The sequence below is a fragment of the Pipistrellus hanaki genome (assembly GCF_964339955.1).
Source record: "Pipistrellus hanaki genome assembly, chromosome: 16".
In the NCBI taxonomy this organism is placed as follows: domain Eukaryota; kingdom Metazoa; phylum Chordata; class Mammalia; order Chiroptera; family Vespertilionidae; genus Pipistrellus; species Pipistrellus hanaki.
This window is the reverse complement of record NC_140518.1, coordinates 13,182,831-13,200,525: the sequence shown is the minus strand read 5'-3', so window position 1 is coordinate 13,200,525 and position 17,695 is coordinate 13,182,831. Positions and strand designations below refer to the sequence as shown.

At 55.7% G+C, this 17,695-nt stretch overlaps 1 protein-coding gene across 2 annotated transcripts; it reads left to right on the top strand.

Moving 5' to 3' along the window:
- The first annotated feature begins 11,126 nt into the window (after window positions 1–11,126).
- On the top strand, window positions 11,127–17,610 carry GRN (granulin precursor). 2 transcript variants are annotated; one of them, XM_084863490.1, is made up of 13 exons: window positions 11,127–11,222; window positions 13,524–13,683; window positions 13,784–13,909; window positions 14,003–14,087; window positions 14,774–14,886; window positions 14,962–15,097; window positions 15,194–15,288; window positions 15,511–15,634; window positions 15,884–15,981; window positions 16,070–16,315; window positions 16,529–16,762; window positions 16,860–17,078; window positions 17,165–17,610. In XM_084863490.1, the coding sequence occupies exons 2-13, from the start codon at window positions 13,531–13,533 to the stop codon at window positions 17,297–17,299; spliced, it is 1,764 nt and encodes a 587-aa protein (XP_084719616.1). In that variant the 5' UTR covers window positions 11,127–11,222; window positions 13,524–13,530; the 3' UTR covers window positions 17,300–17,610. The 2 variants fall into 2 exon arrangements, with proteins under 2 accessions (XP_084719616.1, XP_084719615.1); XM_084863489.1 differs by having other exon boundaries at window positions 14,962–15,288.
- The last annotated feature ends 85 nt before the right edge of the window (window positions 17,611–17,695 follow it).

Sequence of the window (17,695 nt, the reverse complement as noted above, 5' to 3'; positions counted from 1 at the left end):
AGGGGTCACTGCTGGGGAGTAACCCACGGTGAAGGCCAAGGGAGGGGGAGCAGACTGGGATGAGAGGAAGTGCTCAGAGGAGGGGCCGGATGTCCTGGTAATTTACGCTGGAAAATATTGTGATGTTGCAGACTCAGAGCTGGGTTCTGTTCCTGGCTTCGTGTCTTTTTACCCGCGTGGCTTCAGTGAAGCTGCTTAGCTTCTCTGAGTCCGAGTTCTCTCGCGGTAAGACAGGGATAGTAGCTGCACTTACCTGGCAAGGCTGTGTTAGGGATTATAGGAGAGCTTGGTACAGAGCCTGCACAAGGCGAATCTTAGACATTAGCAGGACCCGCTTTTTACAAACACAGATATCAAGGAAGCCAGCAAGCAGCCCACCCTAAGATAAGAGACCGCGTTAGAGTCTGCTGAGGTGCGTGTGAGTACAGAGCTCCTGCTGACTCATGGGGAACCTGCTCTCCTTTCTGGGCCTTGGTTTCACCATCTTTATTTTTTATTTTTTATTTTTATTTTTATTTTTTAGAACTACAATAGCAATAAAAGGATGTCTTTATTATCTATGTACTTCAGTAAGCTGAACATCTTGTCTCCAACTATTATCAGACAGAAAGGAAAATGAACATTTAACAATAACCAGGCATAGAGGAAACAATAGACAAACTGAGAAAAAAAAGTATAATACATTAGACAGGGAACAGATTGTTACTTGTTAACATTGGCAATGGGAGACTATATCCAAACCTAGGAAATGAAATCCAGAGTAAAACATAGTTAATGAGCATGTTACTGCCACCCCCGAGGATGACAGGACCTGTTTTTGTTTTTTGTTTTTTGTTTTTGTTTTTTAATATATATTTTATTGATTTTTTACAGAGAGGAAGAGAGAGGGATAGAGAGTTAGAAACGTCGATGAGAGAGAAACATCAATCAGCTGCCTCTTGCACAACCCCTACCGGGGATGTGCCCGCAACCAAGATACATGCCCTTGACCGGAATCGAACCTGGAACCTTTCAGTCCTCAGACCGCCACTCTATCCACTGAGCCAAATCGGTTTCGGCGACAGGACCTGTTTTTATAGCCTTTGTTTCAAGTTGTAGGAAATGAGAGAGCTCCATGTCTTATTGGAAGAACTGTGATCTTCCTGAAGCACTGGCCTTGTACAACACCTTGCTACTTTAAAAAAAAAAAATCTATTTTATTGATTTTTATCAGAGAGAAAGGGAGAGAGATAGAGAGTTAGAAACGTTGACGAGAGAGAAACATCGACCAGCTGCCTCCTGCACGCCCCCCACCGGGAATGTGCCCGCAACCAATGTACATGCCCTTGACCGGAATCGAACCTGGGACCTCTCAGTCTGCAGACCGATGCTCTACCACTGAGCCAAACCGGTTTCGGCTCCTCCCTTTTTTAATGTGCCAGTTCACCAGGTCTCTTCACTTTCATCTTCCCATTTGAATCTCACATGACCGTGTAGTGGGCATGTGGGAGTTACTTTGTGCCCATTTTACAGATGAGGAGACTGAGTCTTGGAGCCGATATCTCCTGACCTGTGGGGAGCCTGCAGGAGAAGGGGGAGGGGAGATGGTGTCATGGGCAAAAGCTCTGGGCGTCTGACCCACGTGGGCTCAGTTACCAACACGACTGCTTAGTAGCTGGGAGATAAGACCCTCAGCGTCTCCTACATCTGTGAAATGGAGATAATATTGAGCAGCATTTTGTTTTGTTTTTTAATTCTCACCCATCCACTGATACTCAGGAGAAAGAGGAAAAGACAGAGAGAAATGTCAATGTGAGAGAAACACAGCGACTGGTTGCCTTTTGCATAGGCCTGACCAGGGGCCTGGCCAGGAAGGAGCCTGTAACCGAAGCACATGCCCTTGACTGGAATTGAACCCGGGACCCTTTGGTCTGCAGACCAACGCTCTATCCACTGAGCCAAACCGGCGAGGCCTGGGTGTTGCTGTAAGAACTCAGTGATGTGTACAGGGCAGGCCTGCAAAACATCGTCCTGACTCAGCTCATTCAAGTCTGAGCTCCAAGGATCAACTCATAGAGCCCAAACCCAAGCTGTCCTTCCCCTCCTGAGCCACACCCCCCCCCCCCCGGCTGCTGCCCTGGACAAAAGCTGGGCTCCAGCTTCGGGAGTGGACCAGCAACGCAGCAACCAGTCTGGGGCTGGGCTGCCCCAGGGGATTCTCATACTCAGAAAAGGACACAGGCTGGGGAAGGGTACTCCCTGAGCCCACCAGGAGGCATGACACTGGCTGGACCATCAACAGCCCCCCTTCCTGCCCCCCACCCCAGCCTTCCAGGAGCAGAGGCCACCCCTTCCAGGAGAGGGACAGGGAGGGCCACGGGAGGGCCCCTGCACCCAGGAGGAGCTGGGCAGTGTTTGTCAGACCTGAGTCCCTGTGAGGGGCATGGCTGAATTTTTTTTTTTTTTTTTTTTTTTTTTTTAAATATATTTTTTTATTGATTTTTTTACAGAGAGGAAAGGAGAGGGAGAGAGAGTTAGAAACATGGATCAGCTGCCCCCTGCACACCTCCCACTGGGGGTGTGCCAGAAACCAAGGTACATGCCCTTGACCGGAATCGAACCTGGGACCTTTCAGTCCACAGGCCGACGCTCTATCCACGGAGCCACACCGGTCAGGGCTGAATTTTTTTTTTTTTCTTCACTCTAGTGGGGTCTGATTTTAGATAATTGGTTTTGCCAATTTTAATTGAAAAATAAGTTCATTGGCTCTGAGTAAATGCAATTTAGTTGTCAAAATTCTTTTAAAAAATATTTTATTGATTTTTTTTTTTTTTACAGAGAGGAAAGGAGAGGGATAGAGAGTTAGAAACATCTATGAGAGACAAACAACGATCAGCCGCCTCCTGCACACCCCCTACTGGGGATGTGCCCACAACCAAGGTACATGCCCTTGACGGGAATCTAACCTGGGACCTTTCAGTCCGCAGGCCAATGCTCCATTGAGCCAAACCAGTTAGGCCACCAAAAATCTTTTAAACAGAGGAGTGGCGGAGGAGGAAATGACATTTGCTGGGGGCCGGCGGGGTGCCTGACACTTCACCTAGATGTGTAGCACAGCCCGCGCTCCTGAGCACCTGAGGGTCACTGCGCTCCGTCCATTTCACAGAGGAAGGCATTCAGGGTCAGAGAACAAGCCGAAGTCACTCAGCTGGAAAGAAAGAGGCAGAGCTGGAATGTGAGAGCGGCGGGCCATGCCGCGGGCCTGCTGCTCAGCTGCAGCCCATCGTCCGGGTTTCCAGGAGAGGGCTGACTCCTCCCGCCGTCTGCCGCCACCTGCCACCTGCCACCTGCCTGTCCCCGAGGCCACTCTGGCTTCCCGAGACTCCCCGGGCCCGGCCTCCGCCCCCACGGGGAAGTTCCTCAGATCACCCACTGCTCTCAGAACTTAAGAAACTGAAACTTAAAAAAACCCTGAAACTTTAACCAGGCAAAACGCTGTCCCTTTCTCTCCTGCTCCCACATCCGGATGGGAGGAGAGAAGTCAGCCAGGCCCGTCCCATCCCGTGTCTCCCCACCTGACCCCATCGCGAGGGCCTGAGTCTCCCTCTGAAGCATCCATCTCATATAAAAACTGCTGTTTGAAATGTTAACCCTGCTATCTGGCTCCTGTAAATGCTTGCTTGCTTGCTTAAGTAATAAGGAAAATAAGACTGCTCCCATTCAGAGAGGCCACTAAACCTTCCCCGGACGAAGTTATCGGTGCTGGCGCCAGGCCAGGCCTTTGGTTGAGCTCGAGGCCCCAGCACACAGGGGCTCTTTAAGAACCTGCAAAGGGGGCCGGAAGCACCCCTATTTGGGAGACAAAGAAGGAGAAAACATATAATTAGGGGAAATTCCTCCATGTTGGGGCCCAGAATTGGAGAGACATTTTCCTCTGGACCCTCGCGTAATAAATGTAACTCCGTCTCTCGAAGTATTGCTTGGTCCCTCTCCGGGTTTCTCTAACACTCCTGCCGCCTCTGCCTGCCCTTGTCGGGCTGAGGGAGCTGAGGTCCGGGGTGAGGGGACCTGCGCAGGAGTCTGACGTGGACTGGGTGCAAACAGCCCCAGGCGACACCCGGTCAGCCGGATGGAAAGGGCCTGACAGGTGGGTTTCTAGGAGGGACATGCATGCCAGGGCGAGGGAGGAGAGGGCCAAGGGGCCAGGGCCAGGGGGGCGATCTACCAGGTGTGTGTGGGGGGGAGGGAGGGCCCAAGGGAGGAACCACCGCAGGGATGGCCGCTCCGTCACTGAGCGCCGGAGGGGAGCTCAGGGAGGCAGTGTCTCCAGCAGCAAAGGCATCGGAGAGACACTGGGCTCTGTTTAACTGTGACTGTTTATTTTTTAGATATATTTTATTGATTTCAGAGAGGAAGGGAGAGGGAGAGGGAGATAGAAACATCAATGATGAGGATGAGGAAACCGGTCTTGCAAGGCTGTCAGGTGGTGAAAACTGTGAACAAAGCACTGCCCTGGGGGGGTCATTATCGCTGGCCCCAGGACCAGTCATCAGACATGGCCTGGGGACCCCCAGCACCTGGGGGCCTTCCTGTTAGCCCACGAAAGGGGGCGGAACCAGATCTGCCAGACAAACACCCCAGAAGGTTATAAAAAGTGAAGCCCTCTGCGTGTTTCTTCACTCTGATTTCTGATTTGGAAATTATTCCCAGAGTCCACTGGTGTTAATAAGTGGGGTCCCTGCCTTCTCTAGGAAGCATGCTTGGTATTTCTTTGGTCTTCCACCATGATGAGAGAGAACCATGGATCAGCTGCCTCTGCCCCCTACTGGGGATCAAGCCTGCAACCTGGGCATGTGCCCTTGACCTGAAGTGAACCTGGGACCCTTCAGTCCACAGGCTGACGCTCTATCCGTTAAGCCAAACCAGGGGTTAGTGAATGCCTGTGTGTGTGGGAAACTGCCTGGTGTCATCTATTAAAGCAGAAATACATTGTTCCTACTGGTGGGCTATGGGACTGCCCACCACGTGCTTTTTTAATTTCATTTTAATTAATTAATTAATTAATTGATTTTTAATATATTTTATTGAATTTTTACAGAGAGGAAGGGAGAGTGATAGAGAGCCAGAAACGTCGATGAGAGAGAATCATCGATCAGCTGCCTCTTGCACGCCCCCCCACCGGGGATGTGCCCGCAACCAATGCACATGCCCCCGACCGGAATCGAACCTGGGACCCTTCAGTCCGCAGACTCATGCTCCACCGCTGAGCCAAACCGGTTTCGGCCCCACCGCGTGCTTTTAACCCCTGTATGAGACACTGTCCTGGGAGGCGGTGGGTTTAGGCACAGCTGCCACCACCGGCCCAGGCAGCTGCTGCGGCCTGTGTGTAAGTTCCTCCTGTGAAAGCTCTTACGGATTTGAATAAAACTACATGCCAGTTCTTTGAAATCCATCCTACTTTTGGGACTTTCCCCTCCACAGGCATGTACTTGTCTGGATCCTGTGCTCGGGCCGTGGAGGGGAGGGCCTCAGGCAGCGCCCTCAGTGTGCACATGGGGAAATGGGGCAGAGAATGAAGTCAGTCCCGTCGTTGTAAGAGGAAGAGGGGCCGAGATGATTCCTCACCAGCACCAGGCACCAGGCTCCCGTAGCAAAGGGGGGGCGGGGGGGTGTCAGCCGGAGGAGGGACCCGCAGGCCTGCACCCCCGATCCTCTGCGGCTGCAGATGCTCCCCAGGTGCTTCCAGGGAGCGTGTGGGCGGGGAACCCTGGGCCCGAGGGAGGATCCCCGAAGGCCCTCCAGGGCCTGGGTAGAGCCAAGTCAGCTACTCCCCTCCCAGCTTCTCCCACCTGCCTTCCCCTTCCTCACACACCCCTCCCCTTCCCCTTCTCCCCCACCCTGCATTCCATCCCTCACCACTGGATGTAAAGATAACCATCGGTATCACTCTGGGAGCAGAGAGATAGGGCCTCTCCCCAGGACCAGGTGGAGTGGCTGCAGCTCCCTGGCTCGGAGCAGGGTAACTAACTCACTCACCGCCCAGAGGCCCGAGGCCAATCAAGAATTCACATCCGCCAAAACGTGTTTGGCTCGGTGGATAGAGCTTCAGTCTGCGGACTGGGAGGTCCCGGGTTCGATTCCGGTCAAGGACATGTACCTTAGTTGCAGACACATCCCCCGTGGGCAGTGTGCAGGAGGTAGCTGATCGATGTTTCTCTCTCATCGATGTTTCTAGCTCTCTATCTCTCTCTCTTCCTCTCTGTAAAAAAAAAAAAAAAAAAATCAATAAAATATATTAAAAAAAATTCTCATCTGCACCCTGATTTATAGATACAAGGGAAGCTCACCGGAGAAACTGTTAAAAAGTTGGGAAGTGGATGTCCAGGGAAGGAAATGAAAGAGGACAAGGGTGCTACTTCGTGTTATAATTTGACTAAAATTTTATTTGCATGTCAGACTTTGGTGAGAATAATAATTGATGAAAAAACAGCAACAAGGAAGGTGGCCCGCCCAGTGGCACCGGAGGTGCTCACAGTGCATGCTGGGACAGGAACCCAGGTCTCCTGACTATCCAGTCCCTCTGTCTGTTGCCAAATACCCCTCCACAGCCTCCAGCCAGGACACCGGCCTGTTCCAGACTGCCCTCCCCCACACCCCCAGACAGACAGCCCCGCCACAGGCCCGGTCTGGCGCCTGAGCCTCGGGAACTGGGGTAGCAGTGGCTCAGCCCCAGGTGACTCAGGCAGGAAGGGGAAGGAGCGGGGAGAGAGGCGGGAGAGGCTGTTTTCGTGCCCCCACTCCAGCCTTAGTCTTCAGGGCTGTCGGTTAGGAAGTAAAAATTGAAGCTGTCCAGTTAAATTTGAATCTGAGACACACAAGGAGTAGTTTTTAAGCGTATGTCTCCAATATCACATGAGACACTCTTATACTAAAAAAAAAAAAAAAAAAAAAAAAAAAAAGTGTTTTTTTTAAAGATATATTTTGTTGATTTTTTACAGAGAGGAAGTGAGAGGGATAGAGTGAGAAACATTGATGAGAGAGAAACATCAACCAGCTGCCTCCTGCACTTCCCCCACTGGGGATGTGCCTGCAACCAACATACATGTCCTTGACCTGAATCGAATCTGGGACTCTTCAGTCCGCAGACCGACACTCTAACTACTGAGCAAAACCAGTTACGGCCAAAAAAGTTCCTAATCTGAAATTCAAATTTAACTGACAACCCAAGGTCTCAGGGGGAGAGGCCCTGCTCCGGGGCAGCTGTGACTCTGGGGGCAGAACCGTAGTGACTCTGAATGAAAAAAACCCTGAAGAGGCGACTGGAAGACCCAGGGAGAGGCTGAGAGAAGTGGAAGAGGAAGTGGGAGGGGAGCTCCCAGCCCTGTATGCAGACCACTGCCTCTGAAGGCAGCCCCGGAGGAACCTCTGAACCGGAGGACACGTCCAGGGGCTCCTGGTGAAGCATGGCGGCGGTCATCTCAGGTAGAGACTGCTGTTTGGGTTCTGCACGTACTTGTTTGCTAAAATAACAGGAAGTTATTTTGATTTTCTGAACTTATGTATGCTGTCCCAACACTCCACTGATGATGGTTTGAATGTGCCATTGATTGTGATCTCACTGGTTATCGAAGTTCAATGAGCCTAAATTGCCTCAGTAGCTACACACAGTGCATTCCTGTTGGCCCAGGGAACCCAGGATCCGGACGGCACAATTGTTCTAATTTGCCCCGGTGGTCCCAGATAATCCGTTTCCGTCGATTCATTGATTCGTAGATACGTTAGATAACTAACTTGCTCAGTTTCACTTCCGTAAAGTCTCGAAACAAGTTCCTCATTCCAGACCCAAAGATGTAATCTTTTTTTTTTGTGCTTTTCTGCCCATGTACTAAGCCAGGTGTGGCCAGCTGTTCGGGGCTGTGAGGTCTGGAGCGCTTTTGTTCCCTCGCATGCCGCCGGCCTTTAATAAATGACGCCATGATTCGACTTTTTTTGAGGCGTCCTTTGTAAGGTGGGGGTTACACTACAACACTGAGTGGGACCTCCTGTCACTTGTGGTGCCTCCATCCAGCCCAGGGCTGGCATCTGAGTCCAGTTCAGCTGGGGCTACAGCAGGAATAGACATAGACCAGGAAGCACGTATCTGTAAATTCTTTTTTTTTTATTCTTTTTTTTAATTTTATTGATTTTTTTACAGAGAGGAAGGGACAGAGATTGAAAGCTAGAAACATTGATGAGAGAGAAACATCGACCAGCTGCCTCCTGCACACCCCCTACTGGGGATGTGCCCGCAACCAATGTACATGCCCTTGACCGGAATCAAACCCGGGACCCTTCAGTCCGCAGTTCTATCCACTGAGCCAAACCGGTTTTGGCACATATCTGTAAATTCTTAAGTGGGGGTTGGGGGGTGGAGGGAAGGCAGAAGTCACAAAGGAAAAGACTGCTAGATTTCAGATGACCTAACAAAGTTATCATAAACAAAGATAAAAAGACAAATGACATCTATAACATATATAATATCCAGAGTGTACAAAGAACTTCCACAGTTCAATAAGAAAAAGACAAACTGTAGAAAAATGAACAAAGGATAACGAGATCATTCTATCTGTCAACTTTTTGGGGTAATTCTGGGTGAGATGAATATTTAAATAGATCAATTTTGTCCGAAGCAAATTGCCCACCACCACGTGGGCCATCCCCAATTTAGTTGAAGGCCTGAACAGAACAAAAACGCTGGCTTCTCTAAGCAAGAGGAAGTGTCTCAGCGACTGCCTTTCACTTCGTCTGCACCATCTGCTCCCCTGAGGCTCCGGCCTGCGGGGTTAGCCCGCAGGTTTTGGACTTGCTAGCTTCCATAATCATGTGAGTCGATTCCTTTTAATAATTCTCTTTCTCTGTACAAGCAATTAGTTCTGTTTCTCTGGAGAACCCTGACTGATGCAGATAAGAACAGGCAATTCACGGAAGACATACATAAACAGAATAAGTCTATGCACAGATACTCAACTTCCCTCGCGATCAAGGAGATGCAAATAAAACCACCAGGAAATATCTTCGACGGATTGGCTAAAAAAAAAAATTAAACTGGCATATCCGATGTTGGCGAGTAAATGGGAAATAAGTGCCCCCAAACACCATGACTGGGAGTGTAAACTGGAAAAATTTTAAGTCAATCTGTCATAAACATTTCAACTATGCAGACCCTTTATTGAGCATAAGTTACATTTAGGAATTTAACCCCACCATGTGCACTCAGACACATCTTCACAAATATTCATTGCATAATTATTGGTTAACTTTAAAAAATTGGAAACACAGCCCAGCTGGTGTGGCTCAGTGGTTGAGCATTGACCTATGAACCAGGAGGTCTCAGTTCGATTCCCAGTCAGGGCACATGCCCAGGTTGCAGGTTCAGTCCCCATTGTGGGGTGTGTAGTAGGAAGTTGATCAATGATTTTCTCTCATCATTGATGTTTGTACCTCTCCCTCTCCCTTCCTCTCTGAAATCAATAAAAATATATTTAAGAAAGAAGAAAAACTTTTAAAAAAATTTAGAAACACATAAAAGCTCATTACCTGATACTGATTAAGTAAACTATATAAAATTTATAGCATGAAATACTTGATAACTGTCAAAAAGAAACTAATAAATAAGTGGAAAGACATCCCATATTCATGAATAGGGAGACTTAATATTGTTAAGATGGCAATACACCCCAAATTGACCTATAGAACAGTCCCAGTTCTCAGCAGGAGCTTTATCCGCTGTCTGGTTCCTCCCTAGCCCCAGGCTGAGCACACTGCCACACAATTCCTCAGCCCTGCCACTCCTTCCCTACCCAGACTGGGATTTGTCCCTGACCCCAGTCTCACCCTCAGCTCAAGCTCTTCGCTTAGCCCAGCGTTTTTCAACCGCTGTTGAGATGTTGCCTGGTGTGCCGTAGGTGCAGACAAGACAAGACAAGAATTTTATAATTTTTCACTATTTTGTTTACTTAATATTTCATAATAAAGTAATTATAAAATACTTTCTTTGTGTTTATTTGATTCCTATTCAAGAGAATTACTTTATATATAGTCAATATAGGCACAGAGTTAAATTTTTTAACATTTTCTAATGGTGGTGTGCCTCGTGATTTTTTTCATGAAACAAGTGTGCCTTTGCCCAAAAAAGGTTGAAAAACACTGGCTTAGCCTACAGCACTCTTCATTCCTTCCTCCAAGGCTCAGCACCAGGCTTGCTGTGGGCCTCTCCTCTCTCCTGCTGAGTCTCCCCATCACCAGCCTAGATCTGGCCGAGGCCCTTGAGCACTGAACAGTCTGGTTCCTACGGCTGGCTAACCTGTTCTGTGCTGCCCATTTCTCTCTCCACCCCAGCCATGTCAATTCCTGGAAGGCAGCGCTACGTGAAACTACAAAGCCACTCCCACTGGGCATCCATCCCCCTGCCTGACCCTGCACCAGGCTTGAACTTGGCATTCAATCCTTGCCCAAGGCTGCCCTTTCCATCTCGTTTCTTAATGCTCTTCCCCACAACCCCTGTCCAGCCACTTCTCCAACTTCTCCCACCTGCGTTAAAACCTCTGACTCAGCTCAAAAGGGTGCCCCGGAGATGGAATTAAATCTCTTCTTCCTGCTTACTGCTGTTTCCCTACACACACCGTGCACTTGGCACACGACCATGAACCTTAAATTAGATGGAATCTGAGTCTGTCTCCCTCCCACACCCCATGCCTTCTGTGGGCACCTTGAGGAAAGGGCCGAGTGCTGTGTATCCCTGCCCTCACAACTCTCAGCCCAACGTTCAATCTGAGTTTGTTGAATAGAAACGAAACAGGATGGACAAGGGTCCCAGATCCAGAAGCGAACATCCCGCAAACGTCCTTAAACTTATACTCTAAGAAGCAGCTCCTTTGGCTGCGGTCAATGTCTGCAGACCCGCGCAGCCCGCCTCGGGCAAACCACCCGGCGCCCGCACCGGGCAAAGAGCCAGCCGGGGCGTCCGTCACATGATCCTCCAATCACATGATCCCTAGGAAAGGGGGCGGGGAGTGAATGGAGCAGAAAAGAAGCACGGCATTCTAGGGTGGCCCCGCCTCTACGTCGACGAGTAGCCAATGGGAGCTCGACAACCCGGGCACCTGGCCAATGGGAGCTGAGGTGGGCGGGGCCATCGCGCTGCAGGGCCCGGGTCGGTGAGCTGCGGGGTTGCTGGTGCCCAGCGAGCGCGGAGCCGGACGCAGGTAAGGAGGTCGCAGCGCGGAGCTCTCGCTCGCTCTTTCCCAAGGCCCCGGCCGCAGGGACGTGGGGGAGGGCTGGGGGCGGGGGAGGCTTGAATTTATTTCGGGAGGCAAGAGAAGACGCTGGGAGTGTCGTCTTTGGGGTCTGCGGTGCAGGGAGGGTGTTGAAGGGTGGCGGCAATCTAAGCAGAATGGCAGTGACCCCCGTTAGCAGGGGCGCTCTTTCTCTACCTGCAAGCATTCCGCAGGCTGCAGCCCCTTCCCCAAAGCAGGGACCCTCTGTGTGTGAGCCGGCCCCGCCTCCCCCGTCTGGTTGCAGCGGTGGTGGTGGTAGGTAGGTAGGTAGACGGTCTCCCGCGGCCGGGGACGGGAGAGGCGCCCTCCCTGGCCCCGGGCGCAGAGGACTGGCAGGGAGCCTGAAGACCCTGGCCTTCTCCGAGGACTTGGCAGTGGTTACGTCTGGCTCTCTCTTACTTCCTTTCTTGTGGGTTGGGACAAGCTAACTTCCGCCTCTGCAATACTTTTTTCCTCGCTCACGCGCCTCGCTGTTGGGTTGGTTCGAATGTTGGGAATCGCGTGCTCCTGACACTCAGAGTGGGGGGTGCCACCTAGTGGAAGACGACAGAGCGGGGCTGGAGGAGGCTCCGGGTCTCCCTCTCCGTGTTGGCAGTGTGCATGGGGTGGGGTGAGAGGGGCCGCCTCTCAAAGCCCAGCAGCGGGGAATCGGGCTCCCAGCTCCCCCATCTCCCGTCCTGAGTGTGTGTGCTTGCATGTGTACTCAGTAGACACATATGTATTCAGTAGACACATACCTCTGTACTGACCTCAGGATACCCAGGAAGGGAAATAAATCATTAGGGACCTGAGGACTCTGACATCTGTGCTGGCACGCCTAAGCCAAGCAGTGGGCGGGGCGAGCGGCAGGTCCCTGGCCAGGAGCTGTGGGTGTGGAGGGGAGACTGCCAGGGGCTGAGGTCTAGGACCGTCGCCCTCATCCTGACCGGCCAGGAGCTGCGGAGAGGCGACTTCGGAGGCTCTCATATCAGCGGTGGCAGTTCCAGGTCTAGGACCAGGGCTGTATCCTGGCAGCTTCTGCTCAGGAGATGCTTCCGTCCCCTTCCTCCGCTTGGACCCGAGGCCTCTACCCTCCTGGGGTTTGTGCTCCATCCCAGGCACTGTGCGTGGTGCCAGGAGAAACGAACCCAGGCCCCGTGTGCTCCGGAGCCATCACAGCCTGTCACCTCTAGCACTTGGTATATGACATGGGCATGTTACGTAGCATCTCTGAGTCTCGGTTTCCTCCTTTGAAAGGAAAGGTGACAATTACTAGGTCGGATAGTGGTTACAAAGGAGAAAGAAAATGTGGATTGCTTACACTGGCTCCCAAGAGGCTCAACAAACACTGTCTTTGCCCCTCGAGGCAGGGTAGCCTCTGGGCCCGGCCTTGAACCAGTGGGGCTGGCTGAGCTTGGGGGAAAGTTGTTTAGGGAGAGGCTGTGCCCCATCCCTGGGCCAAAGCTGGTTCCTCCTGCCGACCCCAGAGCGGGCTCTGGTGGGCTCTGCATGTGCAGCTGCGTTTCGGCCCAGGATATCGGCCAGGGCGGGAGGCTGTGTTTGGAGAGTCTGGGAGGTCCCGGTGGAGTTGAGGGCCCTGTGAACACAGGGCCGGACCCAGCCTGTGTGTCCCCTGGTGGGGGGGGATGGTCGGCCGTGACTGGCCTCTGGGGAGGGCAGCCCAGATTCCACTTCCCTTTTCTCGTTCCTCAGCCCCGTGGTTTCCCATGTTGTCATGTGACAGCCCCTCCGCCACCACAGGCCTGGGCAGGGTGCAGGTGGGAGACAGGCAGAGGGGCGAGCTGGGGAAGGGAAACCCTGGCTTTTCCCCTTAGGGACTCGGTCCTTGTACCAGTGTGTCTTCCCGTGGCTCCTGATGCCTCCCCCACACCCCAGAGGCAGCCCAGACCCACAGGTCAGACCCACAAAACCCACAAGCCTTCCGGACGCTCACATGACATTTCCACACATTCACCCACGGTCGGCCACACGTTGGGGACACAGATTCACTCACACTCACGTCAGCATTTATGCTCATGGGTGTGCACGCAGCCCGGCATGTGTGACACGCACACACGGGACCCATGTAGGAAGGGGGATCTCAGGCCCCACATCCTGCTTCCTCCCCGGATGAGGCGCTGTGGAGGAGGCTCCGCGGTCCCAGGCCCGGGCCTAGGAGGAGACTGGCTCCAGAACCAAGGGCGGCGCGGACCCAAGCTAGTTGCCAAATGCCTCTTGGTGTTTTTGCAGGTGGATCATGTGGACCCTGGTGAGCTTGGTGGCCTTCGTGTCAGGGCTGGCGGCTGGGACGCAGTGTCCAGATGGTCAGCGCTGCCCCGTGGCCTGCTGCTTGGACCCAGGAGGAGCCAGCTACAGCTGCTGCAACCCCGTGGCGAGGGCCTCAGCCCAGGCAAGCGCTGGCAGCCGGGGTTTCCCAAAAGGTCCTGCGGGGTGGGCCGGGGGACGCGGCCGAACCCGGGTCCTTTGGTTTACCCTCTCCTCTCTTCCAGGACGGGTGGCCCACAGCGCTCGGCAGGCGCCTGGGCAGGCCCTGCCAGCTGGATGCCCACTGCTCTCCTGGCTACTCCTGCCTCCTCACTGTCTTGGGGACCTCCAGCTGCTGCCCCTTCCCAGAGGTGAGGGCGCCCCCAGCTCGATGGAGGGGCTCAGTGCTGTGTTTCCCCCGGGTAGACGGGCCTCGTCAGCGCCGGCGTCTCTGTGTCCCACAGGCCGTGTCATGTGGGGATGGCCGCCACTGCTGCCCCAGGGGCTTCCACTGCAGTGCGGATGGGCGGTCCTGCTTCCGGAGCCCAGGTGCAGTAAGGGGGGAGGGGGAGGGCAGGCAGAGGGGCAGCGTGGAGAGCTGGAGCACCCAGGAGCCCCGCGGGCTGGGTGACCCTGATTTCTGCTCTCGTGTCCTCGTTCATGTGGCGTCTGTACTAAGCACGCCCCCTGCTCTGGATAGAGGGGCAGCACTGGGGCTGAGAGGGGGAGGGACCTCGAGCCCCCAGGCCTAGAGCCAGGCATTGCAGGGGTGGGGAGAGGCCAAACGGGGCTGCTTTGATGCCACCCCAGTCACTGGATGCCCCTGTCCGGTGCCATATTTCTGAAGCAAGGCCTGGCTTGTGGGAGAGTGGTTTCAGAGTGCCTGGGGTCCTGGCTGGGTGGCTCAGTAGGTTGGATTGTCGTCCCGTGGTACACCCACATTGCAGGTTTGATTCCCGGCCAGGGCACGTAGCTAAGTTGTTGGTTCGATCCCCAGTCCGGGGTGTATGGGAGGTAACTGATGGATGTTTCTCTCTCACCCTTCTCTCTAAAATCAGTAAAAACATATCCCTGGGTGAGGATTTAAGAAAAAGTGCCTGAGCCCTAGTGCCAGCCCCCCCCCCCCCCCCAGCCCCTGTGGCTGGGATGTAGGCCCCGTGCCTGCAGCTCCTTGGGTGACGGAGGCCATGACCCTCCCGGTCCAGGCTGTGGAATCCCACTCATCCTCTCCACAGATGCCAACCCCTTGGGTGCTGTCCAGTGCCCCGGCAGCCAGTTCGAGTGCCCCAACTCCTCCACGTGCTGCATCATGGCTGACGGCGCCTGGGGGTGCTGCCCCATACCCCAGGTACAGGTTTGGGAAGGTAAGGGAGGGAGGGGGGCTGGAGGGGGCCAGGACAGAGTCAGGACCGTCTCTTCTCAGGCTACCTGCTGCGAAGACAAGGTGCACTGCTGCCCCCGGGGTACCACCTGCGACCTGGCCCATACCCGCTGCCTCACCGCCACGGGCTCCCTCCCCCTGGCTAAGAAGGTCCCGGCCCGAAGGACTAACGCAGCAGGTGGAGAGATGGGGGGGGGGTTGGGAGGAAGGAGAGGAAAAGCCCCCCTCTCCCCTGGCTGCCCTGCCCCTCACACCGCTCTCCCCTCCCTCCCAGGGGTCCTGTGCCCAGACGGACGGTCCCAGTGCCCTGACGGCTCCACCTGCTGCGAGATGCCTAATGGGGAGTACGGCTGCTGCCCAATTCCGAATGTGAGTGAGGGGCGGTCCCCAGCGGGCTCCGTGCCCACCGCCCCCGGCCTGGACCCCTGCCTGGCAGGGATTCCGGGGGTCCGAGGCTGGCTGACAGGTCCCTGGGAGCCTGGCTGCTCAGGACATACGCTACACCCCCTAGTGGGGGACTGGGGTAGTGCCAGCTGTCGGCCTGACCTCCTTGTGCTCCACAAAGACCCACCCTTGCCTCCCTCCACCCAGGCCATCTGCTGCTCCGACCACCTGCACTGCTGCCCCCAGGACACCGTGTGCGACCTGGCCCAGGGCAAGTGTCTCTCCCAGGAGCATGCCACGGACCTCCTCACCAAGCTGCCGGCTCGCAGAGGTACCAGAAGCCGGGGGAGCGCTCCACCAGGCCATTCGGGGAGCAGACATGGGGGCGGGCACCGGTGGCTGCAGGGAGGGGCCAGGGCAGGCACAGCCCCCCTTTCCCGCACGGGGCTTCTCCTTAGGCTCCCTGCCAGGGGCGGCCTTCCATCCTCAACCTCTGGTTCCAGCCATGGAGCCCACAAAGGGGGTGACCTCCGGGTGGCCCCCACGGCTGACTGACGTATCCTCCTTGCCCGGCTCCCAGTGCAGGATGTGAAGTGTGACACGGAGACCAGCTGCCCCGAGGACTACACCTGCTGCCGCCTGCCCACAGGAGCCTGGGGCTGCTGCCCGTTTGTCCAGGTGCCCGGCGTGGTGGGTGGGCCGGGCTGAGCGGAGGGGGCAGCGAGCTAGGCCCCTGGGCCTACCGCCCCTGCTCTGTCCACCCCAGGCCGTGTGCTGTGATGACCACGTGCACTGCTGCCCGGCCGGGTTTACGTGCGACACCGAGAAGGGCACCTGCCAGCAGGCAGGCCGCCCGCTGCCCTGGCTGGAGCGGGCACCCGCCCGCCTCAGCCCGCCCAGCCCCCGCGCCGCGGGGAGCGATGTGCCCTGTGACGACGTCACCAGCTGCCCCTCCTCCACCACCTGCTGCCGACTCACGACTGGAGAGTGGGGCTGCTGTCCCGCCCCCGAGGTGCATGGGTACCGGGGTAGCACGGGGGGGACCTGGGCTGTGGCCAGACTCCTGTGACCTTGCTCCTCTGCTCTCTGCCTGGCTCCCAGAGATCTCGTTCCCGCGGGAAGAGCCGAGCGGAGAGGCAGAAGGGGAGGGGGGCTCAGTGTTTCACCCCACACGAAGCATATGGCTTCCTGGGTCACTCGCCCCGCCCCTTTCTCCCCTCGCCAGGCCGTCTGCTGCTCGGACCACCAGCACTGCTGCCCCCAGGGCTACACGTGCTTGGCCGGGGGCCAGTGTCAGAGGGGGGACCGGATCGTGGCGGGCCTGGGGAAGGTGCCCGCCTCCCGGGCTTCCTCGTCCCAGCGCAATGACACGGACTGTGACAAGCACACCAGCTGCCCCGTGGGCCAGACCTGCTGCCAAAGCCTGAGCAAGAGCTGGGCCTGCTGCCGGCTGCCCCACGTGAGTGTCCGCCCGCCCGCCTGCCCTCCTGCCCCCGGAGAGGGGGGCCGAGCCCTGGGGGCGGAGGAGACAGCCCAGCGCCCCTCCGTCCCCCCAGGCTGTGTGCTGCGAGGACCACCAGCACTGCTGCCCCAATGGGTACACCTGCAACGTGAAGGCCCGCACCTGTGAGAAGGCGGTGGACGCGGCCCACCTGCCCCTGGGCCTCCCTGTGGGCGTGGGGGACGTGGAGTGCGGACAGGGCCACTTCTGCCACGACAACCAGACCTGCTGCCGAGACAGCCGCGGGAGCTGGGCCTGCTGTCCCTACCGCCAGGTCAGTGCCGCCCCCGCCCGCCCCGGGTCTGGTCTGGGCCTGGCCGGGTCCCGCTCTAACCCGCGTGCCCGCCCCCGACCACCCAGGGCATCTGCTGTGCCGACCAGCGTCACTGCTGCCCCGCTGGCTTCCACTGCGGGGCCCGGGGCACCAAGTGCCTGCGCAGGGAGACGCTGCGCTGGGACGCTCCGCAGAGGGACCCGGCCCGAGAGCTGCTGTGAGGACACTGGGCCCCAGACACTCCAGCGCCCCCGGGACCCGCGCAGAGGGAGCCCGCTGCTCAGGCCTCCTGCCACCTCTCCCCCCCACGTTCTCCTGGACGCTCCGTCGGAGTCCCCGTCACTGAGGGGGCCCCATCTAAGGCCTTCCCTGTCACTCGGGGAGCTGTGGCCAACGCCACGTTACAAGCTGCCATTCTCTCTCCCGGTTTCTACGGACCCTGTGGCCAGGTGCTCTTCCCTATCCACAGGTGTGTGTCTATGTGTGTGCGTGTGTGTGTATGTGTTTCAATAAAGTTTGTACACTTTCTTAATAGCGTCTGATTCGGCCACCGTGCCTGCCCTCCCCTCGATCCCCAAGGGTCCCCGCATCCAGCACCCACGTCCCCTCCACCCCAC

Bases quoted from the DNA above. Each gene is read 5' to 3' on its own strand.
- GRN (XM_084863489.1), top strand. From the start codon at position 13,531: ATGTGGACCCTGGTGAGCTTGGTGGCCTTCGTGTCAGGGCTGGCGGCT. The intron at 13,684-13,783 runs GCAAGCGCTGGC...CCTCTCTTCCAG, and splicing joins TGGCGAGGGCCTCAGCCCAG to GACGGGTGGCCCACAGCGCT. The intron at 16,316-16,528 runs GTGCATGGGTAC...TCCCCTCGCCAG, and splicing joins GCTGCTGTCCCGCCCCCGAG to GCCGTCTGCTGCTCGGACCA.